Raw genomic sequence first — 23,849 nt, 5'->3', positions numbered from 1 at the left:
AATGCCTCAGAGAACAGAAGTTGCAAAGGTTAAAATCGTCCGTAGAGAATCTAATTGGAAACAAACATGCAATATGTGCAGGTCACGTATTTGAGCTTAGCAGAGCTCATTGTGGAGTTCCATTTAACACTTGCACAGATATGTTTTCGCTAACTAGTTTCCATGTGGTCTGCAAATTCCCTCCATGTAAAATGCATGACAGCATTCTAGCTTTTAGGTGAAAATGTTACAGGCAAGTGTAATCTGATCTGTAGCCGAAAGAAAAGCTATATCCTCTTTTTGTCAAGCACAGATGGGTGAAAGTATTTCCACCACAGCTATTCTTGGAGTGTCTGAAGTTGTAAGAATAGGTCCACAATTGAAACATAGTCATATAGAATGCTCTCCCTTCTCTTGAGTGAGGTACCAAAGAAACTTCACTGATGCTTTTACTTTGCTGTGTCATGAGCTGGGTAGAAGGTCAGCCAGGTAGCCTTTCTCCAAAGGATCTCTGATTAATTCCTTGCTGTACATTTGATATGTTTCTGATACAGGCACAATTAAAGTCAGATGACAGAGAGAAGGTTTTTGTGCTGATAGGAGCAGGATCTGTTTCTCCTCATTAGCTCACCACATGGCCCTATGAAAATATTCAGTAGAGGTGGTGATGGACTAGCTTTGTATCATGTTTGACAGGAGGCTTCTTGAAACAATTGAAAAATTGCCCAAAACATTCCTTTAGAAACCACAGGTAGAACTTGGGTGCTAAATGACACTACTCTAAAAGCTCCCCAAGACCTCAAGAGTGACATCACAGCGACATCTACTAGTACTGGCACAATTAGTTTCTGATCTTGAAGAATACTGAATTTTGTATAAGAAAAAGCAGGACAACCATTTTCCTTTAAATACTATGGAAATCCAGAAATCTCTTATACCCTCCAGGGAAATTTTACTTTTTGGATCCCTTGTTTCTCTTAGATAAACTTTTCAGAACCTTTGTATTACTGTGTTCAGGGACACAGATGTTGTAAGGTAGAAAAATGCATGTTCTTGCAGAACCTTTCTCCCCTGTACATGTTATTCTCTCATTCTTTTATCTCACTCTGCAACACCCAAAACATTTTAGATTCTGTGTCCAGGACTGCTTTCTTCCAACTAACTAAAAATATGATAATTGCCCTACCAGCCTGTGGCACAGAATGTAGCCAACATTTTGAACAAAATTAATTAATTAATATTAGCAAGTAAAAAGGGAAAGGAATAAATAAATAATTTTATGATTTTAAAATTTGTATTAACTGGAATTAACAGCATCTAAATAAAACCTTAAGCTATTCATGGTGCTGAAGTTTCTGTAATCCAATTTTTTGTCCAATTTTGCTTTCTATATTAACAGTCTTTTTTAGAGTGTTGAATTGTTCCTAAGTGCTTAGGTGAAAATATACAAAATGAGAAACAAAGGCATTACATTGGAGACATCTGTTGAATCATTTTCTGGACTAACCAAAACTCAAGAAAAAGTCAGATTTCAACATAGCCAGATGCTGAGTCCAACTTCTAGGAGCAAAGAACAGAGACTTAGATCCATCCTAAGGATCCTAGGAGGTGAGGGACAAAGCCACACAAAGAATGGAAGGATTGCCAAAATAATTGGCTTGGCTCCCTTAGCTCATAGCTGCAGCAACAAAGACTTGTCCAGTGCCTTGGAATAATAGATGAGAAAGTGATTTAATTTCTATGCACAAATTTGGTTAAACTCCCACTATGATCTTCTATTGTCAGCACTTCAAGAACGATGCACACACTGCAGAGGTATCAGGTACAATGTAAGGAGCTTGATATGCTCAATGTATCCAAAAGACATAAAAGTTACATACTACAGGATGCCTTAGCCTTTCCATTAACAGAATGCCTAATGGGGGTAAATATTATTGGAAAACTTTAATAGGGCTTACCCTCAGTTATTGCAATTGATGTTACTCGTAGTCAGTATGACTATTTCAAAATTTCTTTGTAAACATAGTCTTCAATCCAGCTTCTCAAGAGGAAAAATGTAATGTATTTGCTGGATGCATGTGGAGTTTCTTTGTGACTTTTGAGCATGTGAATCACCATTTTCCCTATGCCACATCATGGAAGGAATGATAGTCTGCAATAACCTTAATTTGCTTTAACTTTGTAATGACTACATTTGTTCACACGGTGATAGACTGGTGTACTTCAATGTCAGCTAGCCACCTGCAGAAATTAGTAAAAGAACAGTGGGTTTTTTCCTTTTTCTGAAGCTCACTGCATCTTAGCTGCTGTCAAGAATATGTAATTTTCCCTTGAGGCATCAAAAATGGTCAATGCTTATGTCACTTTATGAAATAGACCTTTCTTCTGATTTTTTATATGTGTGATCATGCACATATATATATGTAAATTGATTTCCATTTCTTTTCTTTAGGAAGTTCTGTAATAATTACCTTGAAGCTCATTTTAGTATGAGACATTTTCTCTGCATAAGGAGTTTGTCTATTCAGGGTAGCCTCATGTAAGGTTCATGCCAGCTATAGTTTGGTCTCAGATTTCAGAGAGCTCTTGCAATTATATGACTGAATAGCTATTTATGTAGTTACATCTGATTTTTTTTGAGAACATGAAACTTATGTGATTGTACTGGGTGAGGAAGATCAGCCTTTTAATCCCTTGATGGCTTTTGAGTGTGCTGGCTGGTTTCAACCAGTTTGTCAGAGATTGCTTAAAAGATGTTACTTGTGTTTTGTTTTTTTACTTTAAGAATTTCTGCAAGCAATTTGCAAGATTAGGTTTTTACCATGAAGAAAACCATAGGTCATTTTTAAACAGGACATGAAATCCTCCTGTAGATATAATTTAAAATACTGCTGCTGATTGAAAACCTGTTTGCACATATTGTAATCCATTCATAAGCAGAAAAAAGAGAATTTTTGTGAATTTCAAACTGACATGCTATTTATAGTCATGTCAGAAATTTGTTTTAAGAAATTCTATGTCTATAGTTGGTATGATTGCCTGGTATCTGACTGAAAGGCTCCTCAGTGTGCTCATGGTTCTGCACACACTTTGGGACTGATCATGGATTTTACTAAAAAGCATCAATAAGTCAGGCATGCATGAAGACAGAAAACAACATTAGTTTTCCAGAAGACTGTATGGTAGGAACAAAGAGATGCTGAAGGGCTAAATGTATATTCAAATCTGCCTGTTTATTTACACCTACTCCAGAGAGTCAAGGTTCAAATCTTTGCAACTTCCAAAGATTTTTTTAAGATAGGCTGCTAATGACAAGACAGATGCCAATTCAGACAACTGAAGAACAGGTGCCACAAAAGAAGTCTCTATTTCTTTTATCCACATTGAAATCTTCAAACTATAATGACCCCAACACAAGTTACAAAATATTTTGCTTTCACATAATATTCCTTTATGACGTCTTTAAAGGGATATCATTAAAAACACCAGAAAGAGGATACACATTCATTCAATTTTGATTTAACTCTTGATTTACTGAAGTTCCTGTGTGCAAAAGTATGTTCTGAACAGATGTTTAACATGGCAGGAAACATTATAGATCAGAGATCCAGATAGCAACTAGGAAATGCATAGCATCTGGCACCTTTTTGAAAGTAAACCTGCCAATAATTAATTACACATATGAGCCACTCTATCCCTGTCTAATGAGTTGGACACTTACTAAGATATATTAGACTGTGGAACAGAGGTTAACTGCTCACGCCCTCGCCTCTGTCTCTGACTTGTGTGGTCTCAGTGTAACTTAAGGTAGAAATTGTTGTTGGCACTCAGATTGTGTGTCGTTGATTATATTATCATTATTATATTGATCAAAAACCAAGATGTCTTTACAATCCAAAATGTAGAGATTTCCCATTAGACAGAAATTGGGGTTCTTCTGTTGCTTTGACAATGGAGAAAAAAATGACTGAAATTGTTAGACTGATTGTAAAGTTTAGTTAGGAGAGTGCAGATGTAAAAAATTAATAATAAATGCATGACTTCAGGAAAGCAAAAGTGAGTAGCAGTGTAAATTAGTCAGGTTTGCTGGAAAGAAGCTCTGAAAATTATCCTTGAAAACATAGAAGCCACTAGATGTTTGAAGTTATTTAATAACTGTTGAAAGTTCTATTATAGCACTTTTGTTATTAGGAACCAGAGTATCCATTACTTCTCTTTTAAAGCACATAAGGAAATGCACAAAATACTGGAGCCTTTAAAGAGTAAGAAAAGAAGTTTGTTGTTTGTGATCCCTGGGTCCTATTTACTTCAACAGTTTTATCCACTTTTTCAGAAACTTCTTTTTCAAGCTAGTAGCCTTTATTCCAGTTGCAAGCTAAAAGGCCTAGAAAGGATTGGTCTTTTTGCTTTAGAATTCTACAAAAATACCTTCCCTGATCTCCATCTCCCTGTTATCTTCTTTAATAGTCCATTTTTTTTATTAATCTGGTTTTTGTCTTTCTTCTTGCTTTAACTTTCAGCTTTGCTGGACAATACTTTTAAGTGAGTTTTCCTACTAATCTACTATTAAAAAAAAAAAAAGTATCAAGTTAGCTATTTAAAGTTATTTCAAGGCAATAAATTTTTAAATATTCTAGACAAAGTTCTTAACATATGCAGGCGCTACTGTAGCACAGCCTGTAGGTGGACTCCTCATATCAGGTATACAGCAGTGCTGAATGGGAACACTGGACTAAGTTGTACAATATTTTTTTTAGAACAGCCACCTTTCCCCCCCCCCCTTATTATTTTCTCCTCTACTGTCCAGGTCCAAAGAAAAACGAGGTGGTATGCCAAAATGGTATTCAGTATCTACAGGATGTTCATGCTGTGACTGAAGCTCTCCACAGGCAGAGGTTCTCTGGTTCTTATTCCACTTAATTCATCATTCAGAACTCAGCAGGGGACTCTGCCTGATTTTGGACTTGAAACACTTAGGCTGGTGTTTGCCCCAGCCCTTGTCCTCTGAAGGCTTAAAATGGAATCAATCTACTTTATTACACCGGCAGTGTTTTCCAGAGAACTACCTAACTCTGATAATCTATAGGGTGCAAATAACATCTCTGTATCAGATATTGCCCTGAAAGATGTCAGGAGACATAGTAAAATAATCCTTTTCCATATAGTCTGAATTCTATGATGAGGTTCTTTACAAAATTAGTCTCATTTAGGGCTGGTCACAGTTTTTCCATATATGCTCCTTAACTTTCTGTCTATTTTATCACCTGTTCTTATGATCCAGGCTGAAACATTTTAATTAGTGACCAAATTTACCAAGTTTCCTTAGTGGTCCTGATGAATTAAAGGCACTTGTTCATCCTGTTAGATTTTCTTGTTTCCATGGTGCCAAGACTTAAAAAAGTATACTTGCACAAGAACTAAGGACTCAATTAACTTGAGAAACTACTATGCTTGAATTTTAAAAATATACCCTTTTATAGAGCCTTTTTTGATGGGAAAAATGTTATAGTATATACATTAATGATCCATCTATCTTGATTTACCTAGATATTAACAGACTCCCTACATACCTGGGATTATTTTTGCCAAAACTAAGATACTTTACTCAGATCATTACTGTGTTCAGTGCAATTTGTTAAATTTGCTAAATTCTACCTCCTTCAAAAAAAGATCCTCGGATCTGCTAAACATCTATTCTCTTATATCATGTTTTTGTCTGATGGTGTGTGGAATTTTTTATTCAGTCTTTTATACTTCTTGTCTGTGGAGACTTTCTTGCAATGAGAAAACCTCATGCTGAAAGAACTTGTCAGACAACAGAGACAGTTGTGATATGTCAAATTAAGATGGCAAAGTGATGTCAAAGCAGGTCTAGGGAGAGCCCATAACAATGTTACTGTCAAGTAAATAAAAAAAACTCAAACACAAGAAATACAAGTTATTTCAAGAGATCTATGACAGTGGAAGGTTTTTGTGATTTGAGAGACACTGTTTCAGAATGATTACCATTTGTCAGTAGGGCTTCAGGATAGAAGCAAGATCTGATAGCTGTCAACTAAGGTCAGCAAAGTTCAGCTTGGAGATTTTTATTTTCCTTTTTTTGTTATCAAATTCTCAGGAAACATTTATATTTATATAAAAATTAGTTTTGCTACTCAGGAGATTCCATCTACTTAAGAGTCATATTGGCCTTAGAAAGCATGTGCTCTGAGGTTTTGTTTTACTCCCTATTTGTAGCTGCACTGGTTCACTCAGTGTGGCCTCAGTGTTGCTAAAGAGAAGAAATAAAAGGAAGTAAGGAGGATCATAAGAGTAAGTGGTTTTATTGCTGTGCAGCTTAACCTTTTCTCACCATCCTTTTTTGTCATTCACCAGGCACATATTTCAATTTTGTCATGCCATGATGATAATTCTCCCCCTAATAATAGGAAGGAATGTAACAAAGAACTAGAAGGAAATAATAGAAAGAAAAAAAAAGCAAAAAGTAATTCTTATGTTTACCATAAGAGGAGAGAAACAGAAAAGAATAAGCTCATAAAATAGGGCACCAAATGGGAATAAGTTACAGACTGAAGCTAAGAAAAAGTTGATCAATTTCAGGAATAAATACAGAACATCATACCTAAGGAAAATTAGCATTGCCTTTTCAGGGCAATCCTGATATTCTAGAGGCTGTTATATGGGGTCGTACCTATGATGTATCTTTTCCAGGATGTCCCTTTTGACAACCTTAGAAATACTTGAAAAAGGTTCTTGAGATGAGCAGAAAGCACCATTGTTGTAGTGAAGGTATAAACTTTTACTTGTGTTAGTGAGTGAAATTAATTTCTTTTTTTTTTGCTTGTATATTCTTCAAAAATAATTCAGTGCTGAGGTAATACTTTCCTCTAACATAGATTTGAGAGGAGGTGAAAAGCTGAGAAAAAAGAGAAAGGTGGATGTTTCTTTGTTTAAATAAGAAAATCTCTTTTTTCCATGTATTAAATATGTAGCAACTTCTTTGGTATCACTGGGCTTAATTTAGTAATTTTTCTACCGATTTAACCACAAAATTGGCAACATTTTCAGCAAAGAAATTACAGGAAAATACCACATGACAAAACTTCAAAAATATTTAAAATTGTCACATTTTAAAATTAATTTTTAAATGTCTTTATCAATTAATGTTTTACATCTAACATTGAAACAAAGTGTCCCTAGCAGCAGCTTTGGTGGAAATTTATTGACAGTTCTGAGCCACTTATTTGACTAATATCTTAGTATTAAAGAGAGTAATCAGAAGACTTTTGGAATATTATTTGAATTCTCACATTGGACTGTTTGGTTTTGGAAGAAAAAAACTGGAATTCTTTTCATTGAGATTCTTTCTAGATAGATAATAGTTTGATATTTTCTATAATGTATAATTGTAGCTGTTTTCTAGGCTTCTGCTGGAAAAAAAAGTTTATAGCTACTCAAGCCTACCTGAAAATGAAATACATTTTGACAGAAAAGCAATGATTCTATTTTACAGACCTTTTCAAGACTAGAAATACTTTAGTTTGATCATCTGCAGTGAAGTGTGATCATTAACTTGGGTGCTTTTGAATGTAGTCTAGAAGAGGACTTTAGAAGATGAGGAAACACATTTAATTTACAAAAATATCTAGTAAATATGTGTCATACCATTAAAAAAAATCACTTAAATTTAGCAGGGAATTGTTTTCTTATAATTAATATTTGTGTAGAATTCTTTTATATAAAAAAGAATATTTTTGTGTTATTGTTCTTGTGTTGTTAATGCTGATTAGAGCAATTTCTCAATTGATATGTGATAGATTGATATAAATTTTAGATCCCTTCTGTTATAAAAGTTGGATAAGCAAATTATTTCACTATGCCACAATATTTAGAAAGATTTAGAAGATATTTGGAAAGAGTTCTGTCCAGAGAAATACTATTTTAAGAGAATGACAGTGAAACACAAATGCATATATTGAGTAAATCCCAGTGGAGCACTGGCCAAATAAAAAAATCACCACAGGTATTAAATGAAAAACTGAATCACTTTTGAAAATCTTCTGTGGTATATTAAATAGAACAATGGTAGTGGATTTTATTTTATAGATGAAGTGGTCTCCTTATCATTTGATGAATGAGAATTTGTGCATCCCACCACACTAAAGGAAAATTTTCAGAAAATCCACAGGTTATCTTAAGGCTGGACTCCTCAGAGTAGTGCAGCACTAGCATCAGTTTTGTCAATATCATTGCAGCTCCTGGGATTGCTGTATGGAAGTCTGTAAACTTTTTTAAGAACTAAATCATGTATGCATTGTAATAAATCCCCTCTCTGTGGGTACACTCTCAAGGGTTTTTGCCATTCTGTGATTCCATCTGGATGTTTTCCAGTCTGTATTTAGATTCCTTTTTAGTAAGTACAGTGGAGGAGAAGTTTAGATTTTCTCACGTTAATAAAATAATTCAAGAGACTATTGCATTTAAATATTGTCCCAACATTAAGGTCTGTTTTATTTTACAAATCTGACTAAAAGGGCTAACCCATTTGAGTTGGGTTTGGATTAAAATCTGGGGGGTTTTGTTGACCTATCACTGTTTATTTGTGGTGTGCATTCTAAGATGTCCATTCTAAAGATTTATTATAAAATTTTAAATTTCTTCCATTTGATGACCTGGATTGATACCTTTCCTAGATTTCCAGATACCAGATAAAAAGAATATTGCTTGTATTGTGCACTGTCTTTCACCATTAAAAAAAAAATAAAATTTAAAAAAATCCTTGAAGAATTGTAACTGTTTCCATCAACTAAAAATCATTGAGTCAAATTCACACTCACTGTATTTTTCTGTGTCACCCTTCTGTTCTGTAAAGGAGATTTGCCCATACAAAGAATGCAGAGTACTAATACAGCCATCCTTCATGGCCCCTAGAGTTAGTGGAAATGTCAGTCAAGGCTGCTGAAGGGATTGTTAAATCCATAACCCTGACTTTGTTATTTTAGTGAGTTAACATTCTTTGGAATAGTGTTTTCTTTCATCTAGTAAGAGCAAAGTTATAAATATTTTGCATCATGGCTGTGATTTCCATCTGCAGATTTTCTGCAAATCCTGAATATTTCCCAACCTTTGCTTTTTGTAAATTAAGACCATTAGTGTAATTTAAATGCCTACAAAATATGTGACATATGTATGGTTCTAAAACCAATGTTGAGTGTAATCTTGCAAAACTTTGCATTCAGTTCAATACATACCTTCCCCTCCCTCACCCCAGACCCCCAGTATTTTCTGGTTTGGAATAAGAACATCTGTTGTTTCAGTTTAAGTTTTGCATACATAGCATTTACTTTCAAATTTTTCACCAGTCTTCTATTTTTTCTCCATACTGTCTCCTTTCAGATCTATAGGGAACTCCCCAGCAACTTGATAATTCATGAAAAACATTAATTTCAATTTAATTTTTTCTGAGTGACAGCCTGTGGAAGAGAGGGAGTAATGTAGATTTAAATTTCCAAATAACTTTTTTTTTTGGTCAAGAAAGGACTCCTATTTTTTTGATTATAAAATGGACTTAGAAATATATTTCAAGAAATCGTGTGCCAGGTTTGCTGGCGGAAGGAAGAGGGTTAGAAAGAACAAATAAATTTTAAGGCAAACTCACATTTCCAACCAAAATATCACCACACTAAAGCAAAAACGTGGTTTAGTTTCTGTGCCTTGAAACTTTGTTGTTCCATTCCTAACAAATGCTGCACAAAGTATAAAGGAATAATCTATCAAAAATGAAAACCCAATTTGTGAGTGGTAATTACTTGTAGAAAATTTCTATTCTGTCTCATGGCACAGAAATCACTGAGGATTATGGGAAGAGATATCACAGTATAAATTACCCATAATTATTATAAACCATTTGAAACAATACAGTTTTGTTCAAGGTACATGGAAGACTATATCACTAGGAGATAGAAAAAAACTTACCTTAAAAAAAAAAAGTTATAGAGAAGAATTACAGTGCTTCCTGATGATTTTTTTTCTGTTGAGTTTTAGGTCTTTTTACTCATTTCTAGGTACAATTTACGCACTTTCCACATGTTACTAAAATAATGAATTTAACATGTGTGTATTTTTTCATAAGCATCTTGTACTATACAAAGCTCCTATAGTTTTAATGACATGCTCTAGAGTAATAAAGACCAATTTTTCTCCGTGAACTGAATTAAATTGGTTAAACTTTCTTAAACATTTTACCTAGCAATACCTGAGATTTTTCAGATAAGCAGAAGCTATAATTGAGTGAAAGATTTCTGCAGGCTCTAAGGTTTTGTTAATTGCATCTTTTTTTTCTAAGCTGAACATGAGCTATAAAAACATTTAGTTTTGTTTTTGCTAGTATTACAATTGATTCCAGTTCCAATAAGGGTTTAAGTTGACACAAAGTAAAATCATTGAAAGAAAATGCAGGCAAACCTTGATAAATACCAGATGAAATTGTGGTGGTATTCAGTTAGACTCATACACACATTGTATTAATAATAATAAAAAGAAGTTCAAAACCATGATCTTATTTCATAAGGATTTTTTTTTAAATTGATTTTATCAGCCTACATTATATTTCTTCAAAATGGAAATTCACACTGACTAGTTCAGCATGGTGACTTGGAAATTTTGAACCCATGACTTCATTAATGCCATAGATATGACTAAAACAGTATAGTTGCAATTAATCTTTTTTTAGACATTAATAAGTCATAGTGAAAAGAAATAATTAGCATACCTTTGGGCCAACAGAAGAACACTGAAAAAGAAGTCAAGTAAACCAGAGCATTTCAAGATAATTGCCTGGCATACATCATTTATTCCAGATTAGCCAAGGTCATGCACTTGATGCTCCCAGTTTTTGCAACCATATATGTGGTCATTGTTGCCATCAAATTGCTGAATTTTGATGGCTATATTTAATAGACTGAGAATAGACCATGAAGAAAAGTACTAAGAACAGCAAATGTAAAAAGTGCATACTCCATTCAGTTCAACAGTGACCTCTTTAACCCTGCTGTATGCAGGAAATATCCACTTGTATTTTAGTAATTACATTAGCTTCCTTAATGGCATTTGATACAGATGGTACAGCAAGAACTTATCTGCAGCTGAAGAATGCAGGCAACAGTTTTAGTTTGAGTGGCAAATATTTTTTCTCATTAGAGTTAAGGAGGGGGGAGAGAACTGAAAATAGGTTTGTGTGCTCTCTTCAATCAGAGAAACCATTATTTTCCCAAGCTTATTATATCTTTTTTTTCTTCATTATGTTAAAACTAATAAAATTTTGCACATACTAAAAACTGCAAAACAGTAAAGAGGAAGAAAAAATACAGTTGCTACCACATTTGGAATTTAGAAAATCAGTTTTAAAGTTGGTATTTATTCTGATTCATACTACAAATTTTATTTTTAATTTTATGAAGAGACCTCTACTAGTTTAGGTCTTCTGCACTGTATGAAAAATGGGAGACTTTTCTACCCTTCTTTTAATTTTTGTCTGTCAGGATATAGTCTGTGCACTGAGGGAATTTTTTTTTGTACCTGTTCTTTGCCAAAAGAAATTAGTCAATTCACACAATTTGGACTCCTAGAAGAGAGGAGGGTGCAAATTTAGAAACTGAAGGAGTAATAATTTTTTTTTTTTTTTTCTGGTCTATGAAGGAAAAGTTAAATAGGACAGGGATTGTGGTTCTTCCTAAACTTTCTCCTGCAGCTTTTGATGATGTGGGATCTTCATAATGCAGCCAAAGATTGCATTCTGACAGTTTTTCCTAATGGCCAGAAATGGATCTGTTCTCCATTAGGTCTGATCTGTTTTCTCTACTATTGACTGCACAACAACTGTGACAGTAGATTTTGAAGATTAATTGTGTTCTGCATAACAAGAAAAAAATTCATTATTTATTTCAAATTTTAACTGCTCACTCAGGAAGAAGCGAAAATGGGAAGAAGCACAACAGAGCCCTTGGCAGCTAGGATGGAGGAAATGGAGCATATAATGGAGGGCACAGACTTTCCCTCGTGGTTTGAGTGAAAGGAGTCCCTGAAGTAGGATTAGGGGGCTGATAAGTAAGAAATTTATAAAGCAAAATGGTGGCTCTGTTATGAATGTTTCACATTTCAGTATTCTGTTTTGCTTCAAGGAATGTGTGATATGCTCACTTAAAGCTGAGCAGAAAGTATTTCTGTTTCTATTTTCTTTTTACTGTCCATCAAGGTCCACAGGATTCCCCATTTTCTGGCCCACTCCCAATTCTGCTGATTTATAAGTATAGAACTGCACACTGAATTTCTGCAGTAGACTGAGACAAACATCATTGACACAGTAACCTTCTTTGATAAGGCTTTCCTATGTCTCCCTGTATTTTCATATAAGAAAAGTGCTACAGTCTCTAAAATAATTATTTGTTCCTTTTCGACATGGAAACCAGCCTCTTTTAATACTAGTGGTTATGAGAGGTGTAAATGGCTGTTACCAATGGGGTGTTTCATCAGCAGGCAATTTAAGAGCTGGTTATAACCTATGGGCCTGCTGATTTACTAATCAGATGTCAGTTCTGTATCCTCCTTTTCTTTTTCTGAATTTCACCAAAACCAGTTTGACTCTCCTTTCCAGTGCTGGGCTGCTCCATCCAAGTTTGCAGATGATTAGATGTGATATATAAAAATTATCAGTTAATGTCCAGAGGAATAGAGAAAAGGCATCAGTTTGAGTCAGATGACCACTTAGAGCTATATCCTTATCAAGTTATTAGGTAGAGTGTATAAAAATTCTTACTGCAAATAGATACTTTTGGTCTAAGCAATTATGAATCCTTCAGACAGAGTCATGTTTTGTCATGTCTGCAGCTTTGTGTTATTAGGACTAGATCATTGTTATCTGGATGATAATCATGAGTATTTATTCTAGCTTTGTGCCACTTTGTGCCACTTTTTGGTTTGCACTCCAAAATTTTTTCAATTTTTTTGAAGCTGCACAGGTAGCATAAGAATCTCCAACTGTCTTTGAAAGTTAAGAACTTCTAATTTAATTAATCAAGCCAGAAAATATTCATTATGTGTTTCTTTTCAAACCTTATATTTAATATCAAGTTTTCTTTTTGAAAACCTGGTGAAGATAAAAAGACAGCACTGCTGATGCATAGTCACTTTTATGTAATTTAGTTGCTTTCTTTTTCATAACTGTGTATGGTGCTTATCCTGGATACATTTTTCTGTTGGTGTAAAATCAGAAGTAAGAGCATGTACAAATTTAGGAGACTCTAGCATGGGGATAGGTTTCCAAGAGCATTATTTTGCCTTAGTCATGTTTCAGTACACCTGAGGTCTGATTTTGAAAGATAAGTAAGTGTTTGATAGAAAGGAGATTATTTTGGTTGGGTTTTTGTTGTTGTTGTTGTTTAGTTTTACAGAATAAGAGGTTATTAATAATAAATCAGACAGCATTCTGTGATGAAATACTTGATGTGTCTGTCCTACCTGCATTGGCTTAACTGTAGAGTTCAGTCTTCTGTTTGGATTTTCTTTGTCAGCTTCCAAACGGTGGAGGTAGCCTGCAGGTGATAAGTATCTCATTAATCTTTCTGATCCTCTAGCACTTGAGCATGAGAATAGCTGATCAATTACAGCAATTGTCTCCCTAAATGAGCTTTGCACATCTGCCTCTTATTTCATTAACTGTCTGCCCCTACATCTGATAGAATGGAAGCCCAGTGGCTTCTTACAGCTTGTTCTGTGTTACTGTACAATAAGGATGGGGTTGTTAGCAAAATGGGCACTAAAGGGTATTTATCCAGTACCCAAAATAAATATGCATTCTACCATGTAGGAGTGCTTTTGTCTCTAATCACTGTTTCTACAAACCTTCTTAAAGCACATCAGTTTGCTTTCCAGCCACCTATTTAGTCCTTACCAGTAAATTTATTTGTAAATTTATCCTTTTTATAACACAGCCAAAGTGTTTCCGTGCCCTAAAGCATCATATCAACGTCTATATGGATTTAGATAACAGAAACTAGCACATGTAAAGTTAACAGTAGAAATGAAATTTCGTGATTATAATGCATCTTTAAAACACTTAGATATGGCATTCTTCTCTAAGGAAGTAAATTTACATTCCCAAAGCTGCAAACAAGTATTTGCAATAGTGACAATGTTATTAGGTATTTATTATTTAAATTAAGTACAAAGCACTGAGTGACAGACTACATAATTCAAAGGTAGTTTCAAAAAACATGCCCTAAAAATTATGGCATTTGATTTTAATAAGAATAGGATTTCACATAAATACCTCTTTTATTAATACTCGAACTTTCAATTACATAATAATCAATTACCATATGAAAATTAAAATAATGTTTAATTAGCGTGTTTATTATTGACTGATCACTTTATTCTTAAGAATTTACATGATCTAATGTTCGAAAACTATTAACTTTTGTTTATCATACATTAAATTACTTTGGATTATATCAACATTTATTTATTTATTTATTTATTTAAATAAGTATGCTAAATGCCAAAAATAATTAGACGACATTCTATCTTGTCTAGATTATTCCAGGTGATTCTTTGGAACATTTAAATATTCTTGAATCTGAAATTCGCAGTTAATTGTGCTTGAAACTTCTTTTAGTCTGTTTGAATTATTAAAAATATACATTTTATATATTTTATGGATCTCTGAAACCATGGAACTATGATATCAAAATACCATGACCTTTTAAACTAATTTCTGACTGTTTATTGCAGGTCTTGTATGTATGAAGTCAAGTACTTCAGTGGTTGAACTGGTTATGCTGCTTTGTTCACAGGTAAGATGTCTCTGGTTTTGATTGTATTAATTTGCATGTGTAATCACTGACAGCCAAAGAATTGTATCTGGCAGTTTGCTTCATTCTTTCAATTCATTACAAAAAACCCCAACAAATTAGTTTCTTCTGGTAATATAAACATTGTAGGTTGGGTTTTTTTTAGATACACATTTTGTAGTTTTTCCATATTCACAGGGTATACAATTATATATTATTTGCATTTATGTTCTAAAAGTGTATGGATGTACGTTATGCATCTTCTCTGTGTATGAGCTCTCATTCAAGGCTGTTCTTATTTAGAATATGTAAATAGGGTACTGTGGTCATAATTTTATGTTGAAATCTGTCATTGAATTAGTGACTTTTTTAAAACCTTACTTTGTGCTGACTTTATTACTTCTGATATACATGACATAACATTAGATATTTTACATAGCTGTCAGTATGTAAAAAATAGAGAAACATGAATTAGGTAGCCCTCAAGAACTGGCAGAGCAGAACATTTCTATATAAGAATTTTGTGGATAGTTCTTGGGATTTTAACACAGCAGTAATGGGTTTCTCAGAAATCCAAATTAATTAATGTTTTGAAATACTTTCAAAAATAAATTATTGAAAGCTAAACTAGTTTCTCATACTGTTTGGATTATTTATATTGTAATTTTCATATTATTCATTTTGATAGAAGTTTAATTGGCTAATATTGTGTATATACCCTTTTACTTTGAACTGCCACTAAGAAGTTATCAGCAAACATTTTAGAACTTTATTCACTTTATAGAATGTAAGAAAAAATATGACTTCCCAACAGATCCAAATAACTTTACAAGATTTTTATATTTCTCTAAAAACTTATAACAGCATTTCATAAACCAGGTTGCCCACAGAACTATAATACTGGTTCAACTCAAAACAAGTTTGTATATAAAACGCCCAGGTTAATTTCTTATGTAATTATCAAAGAGAATTATTACTTAGTATCTTTTCTTAAGCATTCACTACTGCACATTGACTGCATACACCAAAAACATACTGTAAACAAAAGCATTTCTAGGGACAATTGAAAATAAGATCTACTTTTGAGAAATCTAACTGAAAATAATAAACATTTACAATTGGTTTTGGGGGAGAGTGTTTCAACTTACCTTGCCTGTCTGTAGGTTGCATTTCTTCAAGCTCGTGTCATAAGGAAATCATTAAATCTTGTTTTCTTTTTTACTTTTTTTCCTCTTCCTTTTTTTTTTTTTTTTTTTTTCTTCCTCTTTTAGAGGGATATCAGTTAAGAAAAAGTAAAAGAAAAATATATCCCTGGCAGGAATCCTCAGTGGGATTTCAACTTCAAACCTTCTCTAGCAGGGCACTTGAAAAATTTGTTACCTAATGGTAAAGTCCTGGGTTCCAAGAAAATTCCAAAAGATCCATTAAGGCTTTTGAGCTCAATGTTCATGTCATACAACTTTTTTCCTTTCTTTTTAGCAGCTCTTGAAACATTTTTTTGAAGGAAGGAATAACTTGCAGTCCTTTCTTCCCCAGGCTTTGGTTTTACTGCAGTTCTCAGGAATAAAGTGGAATGTAGCATTAGGGTCTAGTGTCTTTGATGGCCTCATCATCTAATCATAGGTTTAACATTACTCATTTGCTGGCTCCAGGAATTCCTGCCATTAAGGGCCCTAGAGATGAAACTTTGCCTCAAATATTGATTGAAAGGAAGAGAGAGAAATTTAAGCTCTTTCTGCAATGCTCTTTCTTTAGACATCTCAGTAAAGCTATGTAACAAATGCAGCAAAAATCAATTTGTTATTTTTATGACTGCTATACGTGTTGGGTTTTATTTCTAATTATTTTAAAAATAAGCTTCACTTTCCACCTGGAATAATGAGAAGAGCCTAATCATTTTGAAACTTCAGACATTTATTTATTTTCTTCAATGTTTGCTTGGAATAACTCTTTTCCATCTACCTAATTACTTGGGGAAATTGCAAGCTTTTATTTTTTTATACCCCATTTGATACTTCAGAGTTGTTTCCTTGTCTTATAAATAAGAAGGATTTTGTCTCCAGATGTCCATTTATTAGCAAGTACTTCAGGAGCTAATGCTGTAGTGTTTGTTGGGGGACTCATGGTAATTGCTTCTACAGGAACTGGGCAACAGGGGGCCGTAGTGGTGCAAATTGTAGTCTACTCCCCTCACCTTCCTGACCTCTAGAATATTCTTCTGAGAGTAGCATCTCCTCAGAACATAGGATTAACCCTGTTGGTGTAAACAAACCTGTTGGTACTTCTATTCATCTACAGGGAAGATTTTTTTTTTTTTTTCCTATTTAAACTTTAGCTGTCCAAAGAAAGTATGGGATAAATGCTGTGAAAATAGTAATACCTAAAATGGCTAGAAGAAAATGACAGCCAGTATCATAATACAGCCTAGTGCTAGCAGAATTTGGAATTAGGACCATAGATGTCATCCACAGCAAATGAGGATAAGTCATCTTTATATAAAGAAGAGACAGTGCTACCTGAGATTTTCCTTATGACAAATTAAGCAATATGAACTGTAAAGACTGCATAAAGTATGTAGTTTGTGGTTTTTAATAATCCCAGTGTAAATATGGCTTTTCTTCCTAACATGGGTAAATCATTCATATTCAAATTGAATGACATTTTACAGATTATGTGGGGAAGTTTGAAATGTGTCACTCAAAAGATAGATGACGATAATAAAAACCTTTGAAAAGTGCAGTTTTGTTTGCACAGAACAGAGTAACATTAGACATTGAAAAGGAAAGGGAAATGCAAAGTTTGTTTTCCTTTCATTTGCTACAGCAAATTAGATGCTTTTATGCTTTTTATGTTGGAAATTCCATGTTAACGACTACAGATTAGCAAGGATGTCAGAATTTTTTTTTCTTATCTGAGCTCCTGAATAAAATCAACATTGCCAGCGGCTCACATCCAAGGTATGGTCTAAATTTACATGAAATATCACATTACAAATGTCTGAAGGTACATGTCATGGATAATTCAGTTCATATGGGCAGCCTTTTAGGCTCTGAGGGATATGCAATCAAGCCTTTTCCCCAAAGGAATTTGGAGTTTCTGTGAAAAATACGTTTTAAGTTTTAAAAGAACTCCTGTATGAATGGCACATCATTTGTAGGTTTGGGGAAGAACAAAAAGCACTAGTCTGTGTTTTCAGAAATCTTTCTTGTACTGTAACACATATTATATTTTTTCTAGTAACACCTACTGCACTAGATTAAAATTTTGGTTAATTTGAAGGCTATATTTTCTGTATTTCTTATATGAACCATAATCACACATCCAAGTACTTTAAAAAAATTCTAGATAACTGATAATAAATATATAATGATTTTCACTATTCCTAAAATAGACATTTTTATTTGGATTTGGTCTATTTTAACATTAAATGGATGGAGATGTGTTATGTTTGACAAGATCTGTGCTTGATTAGCTGGTCTTTGTTCCCTCAGCCTAGTTGAGCATGTCACAGCTGTGTTGCTATTGGAGTGGCAATTCTTCAATAAGCCATGCAGTTTAAGAAAAATGCACCAATTTTTGCAGTGTAGTTTTTTCTTACATCAGATTTAGATTTCAATTACTTTTTTTTCATATTCTTTTTTTCTTTTTTTTTTCCTCTAACCAAAACACTACAATAGTTTCTAATTACTTCCAGATCTTTTGCAGATTCTTTTCTTTAGGGAGACAGCTTCTGAAGAAATTGAGTACTTGTGTCCCAAAGGAGTTTTATCTCATGCCACTTGTACTTTTCTGTATCTTATCTATTAACAAGGAAAATTTATTTTCTTAAAAAGAAAATACTGTCTTATTATTTAAGATATCTTGTTACACAATCTGTTTAAAAATACAGCTATTATAAGGATAATTGCCTCATTGTCCTAAGCGGCAGAAAAAAATTCAGAACAATATCAAGAAATTAATTCCACTCTAAGGAGAGGTGTAAAAACAAATGAACAAACCCCGAAGATGTGCCTGGCTGGTGTAAATTCAAAAGGTATACTCAGAGAGGAAATTTTATCTCTGAGAATAGAGAAAGACCCATCAACCAGCACTGCAGGAATTTCAGTAGACACCAACGCATCTAAATGTACATTCTGCCTTGAAGTATGGAATAGCTCTTCAGAAACTGGCAGTTGCTCAACACAAAAACCAAGAAAATAATTTAATAAAAAATAAATCTTCTGGTCCCTGCAGATGTCTAGAAGAAGCCCTGAAATGAACAATTCATATAGTAGAAGCACAGTGCACAATTCTTGATATTAAACATGCTATATTCAAGGTTTACTGTAAGAGACTATGGAAGAAGTGTCCAGCTCTGTTGTGCAGAAACCTTTTGCTTTTCATTATAAATTTTCCTTCTTTGTCATATTTTCTGTTTAATCTTGTTGCCAGTATTAGATTCAACTTTAATTATACTTCTTGTTCTCCCTCCAGAGGTCTTCCTAGAGTTCTCATTGTCTGTAATTTTTGTTAAATAAGTGATAGCCCTTTCAGAGTAATTGTGATAAGAGAACAGGTACTAGTTTGCTGTTTGTGTTTTTGATACCAACTGCAATAGGAAAGGCTGAAGATAAGTTAAAAAATAATTGCTTCCCTGAAATCTAAGGGAAAAAACCCCTGCAACTTAATCTACTAGGAAATTAACTTTTATATAACTTCAATGATGAAATTAGAGTTGGTTATGCAAAATCCTATAAGGATACAATTTTTTAATCTCCCTTTTTCCTTATCATGAAACAAGTTGGGTGTTTTGCTTGCATTTTCTCATTTGTTCCATTGCATTATTCCACTGGCTCTTTGTACTAGTAGAAATAGGAGACAATGTTCATATAGTAACATTGCAAAAGTCTGAATTAAAATTCGGTATTACAGAGGGGAATGATGCATAGAAATACACATGCAAACATACAAAAACTCATTGTTTCAATAATCCTTTTTTCCAACATATCTTTAAAGCATTTACCCTAACAGAGTTCTCTATCTGCTATACTACTTCCATCCTTAGCTTCTTCTTTGCTAACCCCACTTTCCTACCAGTTCTGATTTTTACAAGACTAACTCACAAACATATGTGAAAACTATGACCTTTGTTCCCTGGTTTAGTAGGTAAAGGTAAGAGCCTTGTTCAATAGCCAGCAGAACTACTCAAAGAAAAGAATTCAGGATTGAAAGATTGGGATCAAAGAGGTGAAAAAAGAAAACACAACTTGTGTTTTCATGGCAGCAAGATGTAAATTCAGGTCTCTGTATCTAATGGAATCATATTCTTAGTTTTAGTGGTCCATATAGGCTTCTCTCTGGCCAACATCACACTTGCAGATGTATCATGTCTTATCTATGCTTAGCTCCATATTGCTGCTGATCCCTTTCATCAATGCGTTTAATGGTAGAAACAGTCACATCAAACCAAAAATTGGCTCTGAGTAAAAACGTTATTTTTAACTGATTATGCTTCTAAGGTAGCCATGAGAGCAACAGTTTGTAGCAGGAAGCAGATCGATGGCTGGGGCTCTAGAAAATTCAGGCTGCCTCTGTGACAGTCAAGATACAAGAAAGGAATTTTGGCATTTGATGGGAGAAGTTAGAGCAAGAAGTTAAAATTAACAAAAAAAAAAAAAAAACCCCACAGATTTTCATATGCTGGACAAGGCACTAGAAAAGTATATGAAATTGTCAGCAGTGTCACTCCAAATTGAGGCTTTGTATCTTCACATTTTACCACAAGCTCAAATTTAAGCTCAGTAAGTGAAATCTTTGTAGGTGAAGCAAGTACTTTTTGTAATATTTCCATCCTATTTGGGTTACATAAAGGTCCACCAAGGGGAAGCAATATTTCTGCTGTGTCCTTATGCAGGATCAAATATGGTACACCTCAAACATATACTTAGGTTCTAATGTTGATTTTGGGCTCTTCAGAATCCACCACATGGCCTATACACAAATAGGTTCTTATACACGCTTAGTGTAATTTCTAAAATGTACTCTTGTACAAGCTACAGGAGAAGCCAATTTTTTTTCCCTTTTTATGTTTGTTTTTGGGGTTTTTCTCCTTTAAAATTAAGTGGTTTCCTGAGGAGACAGGTTTTTGTGGGGTGTTTTTTAGATTCTCCCCCCCTTCCCCCCCCCCCCCCCAGCATTTCTTACCTGCAATAAGGAATTCTGGTAAATTATCTGGAAAACTATTTTCCAAAAGGTTATAGTTTTTTAGTTTTTCATTAGCTTTTTTTTTCTTTTTTTTTCTTTTTCTTTTTTTTTTTTTTTTTTTTTTTTTAATAAATACACTAAAGGGGTATCAGAATTTTCTTCCATTGTCCATGTGTGGAATGTCTTCCAGCTCAATCTGTCTTCAGCTTTTGGTCATCTGCTTCTGATAATCTAGCTTTCAAATGGAAACCAATAGTATATTCTTTCCTACTTGTTGAGCGATTTTACTTTCTTCAACATTCTGTGTGGTGTCCTTACAGATTCCCATACATTCAGAAAATTAATTCTGTGTTTTGCTTTTAATAATATGCAGGATGTTTTCTTTTTAGATAAAACCAGAGTTGTCAAGGAACTTTTGGTCCTTTCTCTTGCCTGTCCTTGTCAGAGTACTTTTGTCAAAAAATATTAAAGAATACTCACCAGTGAGATGCTGATCTGAACAAAATCAGGATTCATGGCAAAGCAGGCAGAATCAGAAAACTGTAATAATCAGCAGCTCCATATTTCATGTGGCAAGGTGTCTTCCCATTATTTCTCTATAAAGCTGCCTACACAATTGAGAAGGATCTTAGATCAAGAGGAAATACCTCGAAAGTGAGAGTGAGTTGGTATTTCTTAAAGGGCTGAGAAAGGATACAAAGCTCATTACTGGAGCCCATCATTATTAATAAATATACCATAGTTTCAGGGGGTTCACTATAATGGGGTTCACTATAATGGAGACAATATGAGGAGTACGTTTCTGTACATCCAAAGATTGATTGATTGATTTTGGGAATACTACAAATTAGTTATCTATCTCTAACATCAAAGAGCAGTTGAGTAAAAAGTGGACAGGTATTTAGGATTAATTGCCATAGATAGCGTGCATGTTAATAATAATTTTGTCATCTCTTCATTGAAAAAATATTTTCACAGTCAGGATGTAAGCTCTAGAAGTTGTGGAGATATGTTTATCTTGTAGCACATACCTTCTGCCTGTATTAGAAGATATGCAGAATTTCTACAAGATGATGAAGGTTTATTTTCTAAATAAATTTGGCCATTTCCCTAGTGTTGTTTGAATAATATAAATGTTTTTGCAATTGTAGATTTTTTTTTTCTTCCAAGATACCAATGAAATGCTCCTCTGGGAATGTTTGACTTCATTTTCAAGACAAATTGGGCAATTACCACAGGTGATCAGAAGGGCAATGGGACTGTGTGTTTCCAAGAAAGAAAAAAATTAGCATATCATTTCAAAGAAAATAGTGGGAAAACAGGGCTATAGTCTTTTGAAACTGCAATCTAAAACGTTCTAATACCTTTGCTTTATTAAATTCATATTCACGTATATAGTGTTAAGAAAGTTTTGAATTCTTTTCCTTTCTGGGATTTGGCCAAAGGCCAGGAATATTCCAATACTTGCAGATTTTCCTTTCAGGAGGATGTCATCAGTCATTCTGCAACTGGCTTATTGTGGGAAATAGCTACTTTTAAAATAGATGACCAATTACAAAAACCTAAAATTGATCCCAAATTTATTGAAATAGTAGACCAAAAGAACATTTTAGTTATCCTCTATCAGCAGTATGTATGTGAGTGTGAGAGAACTATAGAGGCAAAGTTACTGGAATTCCTAGATCTGATTCTCATTCAAACCACAATACAATGTTTTCAGATTCCGATATCTTTATGTAAATTCTAGGACTGGTAGGGACTGTTCTGTGAGCTTAAAAACAGTATAATCACCTCAGAAAATTTATCAAACTGTGTCTTGAATTCGGTTTTCCTGTTTTTAACCTGCTTTTAATAGACATGGTTTTCTGCCATAAAAAAAAAAAACCCACAAAACATTTTGTACATCATGTAACATTTCTTTTGAATATTTCCTCCGAAATGAAGTAAAGCAAGTTATTGGTGATTTTTGGATAAGAAGTTATTGGTGATTTTAGGAGGTAACTCCACAACATGGAGTTCAAACCTGAGCTAAATTACATGCATGTTGTGAATTGCAAACACATTTTTATGGTTTCCATTTCCTTCTTCAGATGAAAGCTAGCACCTGTTCAGCTCCATACAAGATTTTCCACCAAATATATTCAAAGATCTAGAAAGAAGAAAGTTGGTATAATAGAATTTTACCTGTCTCAATAAGTTTTAATTACAATGCAGTGATCAAAGTGTTGAGGTGTCGACTGAGTTATGAACGTCTTAGACTAGAAAATTAAATAAATGTTGAGTACAAGAAAAAGGTTAACCTCAGATCTTTTTAAGATATGGAGAAGAGAGAAGCCAAATAAAGATAAAATTGATTGACATAGTAGTACCTATAGTTCAAATTGTAAACAAAGATTATTGGAAAGAAATATAATATAAATTGAAATAAGTTCTTAATATTCCAAGTCTAGTTGTTCCTTTCTCACCCTTCCACTACTTTTTCCAAGTGAAAATTTTTCATTATCATTTTAAGATGCCTGTATTGTTTTTTCCTTTTTGCTTTCTTTCTTTTTTTGTGTGTATACTGGAGCATGGAGAATTTTAAAGAAATAGAACTTGGAAAATACACTCAAAAGTAAAAAATGTAATAATATCAGAGTGTAAATGAATGTACATAATGTTTTATAAGAAAACCAACTGAATTTCAAGTAATATCTGTTATTCATCTCCTGTCCTCTTCATGTAGAGTTTAATAACAGGTTTCAGTCTGAACCTTCTTTCAAGGAGATGGTACTGTTGCATTCTTATGCAGTGACACTTTTCAGGCAATGATAGAACAGATTAGGAGAAGTTAAGTGGGGA

General features: G+C 33.7%; 1 protein-coding gene across 8 annotated transcripts in view; it reads left to right on the top strand.

Annotated features, from left to right (window-relative positions):
- NBEA (neurobeachin) overlaps positions 1 to 23,849 on the top strand; it is a 451,247-nt gene that overhangs the window by 192,566 nt on the left and 234,832 nt on the right. For all 8 annotated transcript variants that reach the window (XM_079333484.1, XM_079333487.1, XM_079333486.1 and 5 more), the window contains one exon: positions 14,767 to 14,828. In XM_079333484.1, coding sequence (XP_079189610.1) covers positions 14,767 to 14,828 — 62 coding nt within the window. The remainder of the gene's footprint in view (positions 1 to 14,766; positions 14,829 to 23,849) is intronic.

The sequence above is a fragment of the Erithacus rubecula genome, assembly GCF_903797595.1.
Source record: "Erithacus rubecula genome assembly, chromosome: 1".
NCBI lineage: Eukaryota > Metazoa > Chordata > Aves > Passeriformes > Muscicapidae > Erithacus > Erithacus rubecula.
The sequence above is the reverse complement of the archived record's forward strand: the minus strand, read 5'-3'. Positions and strand labels throughout refer to the sequence as shown.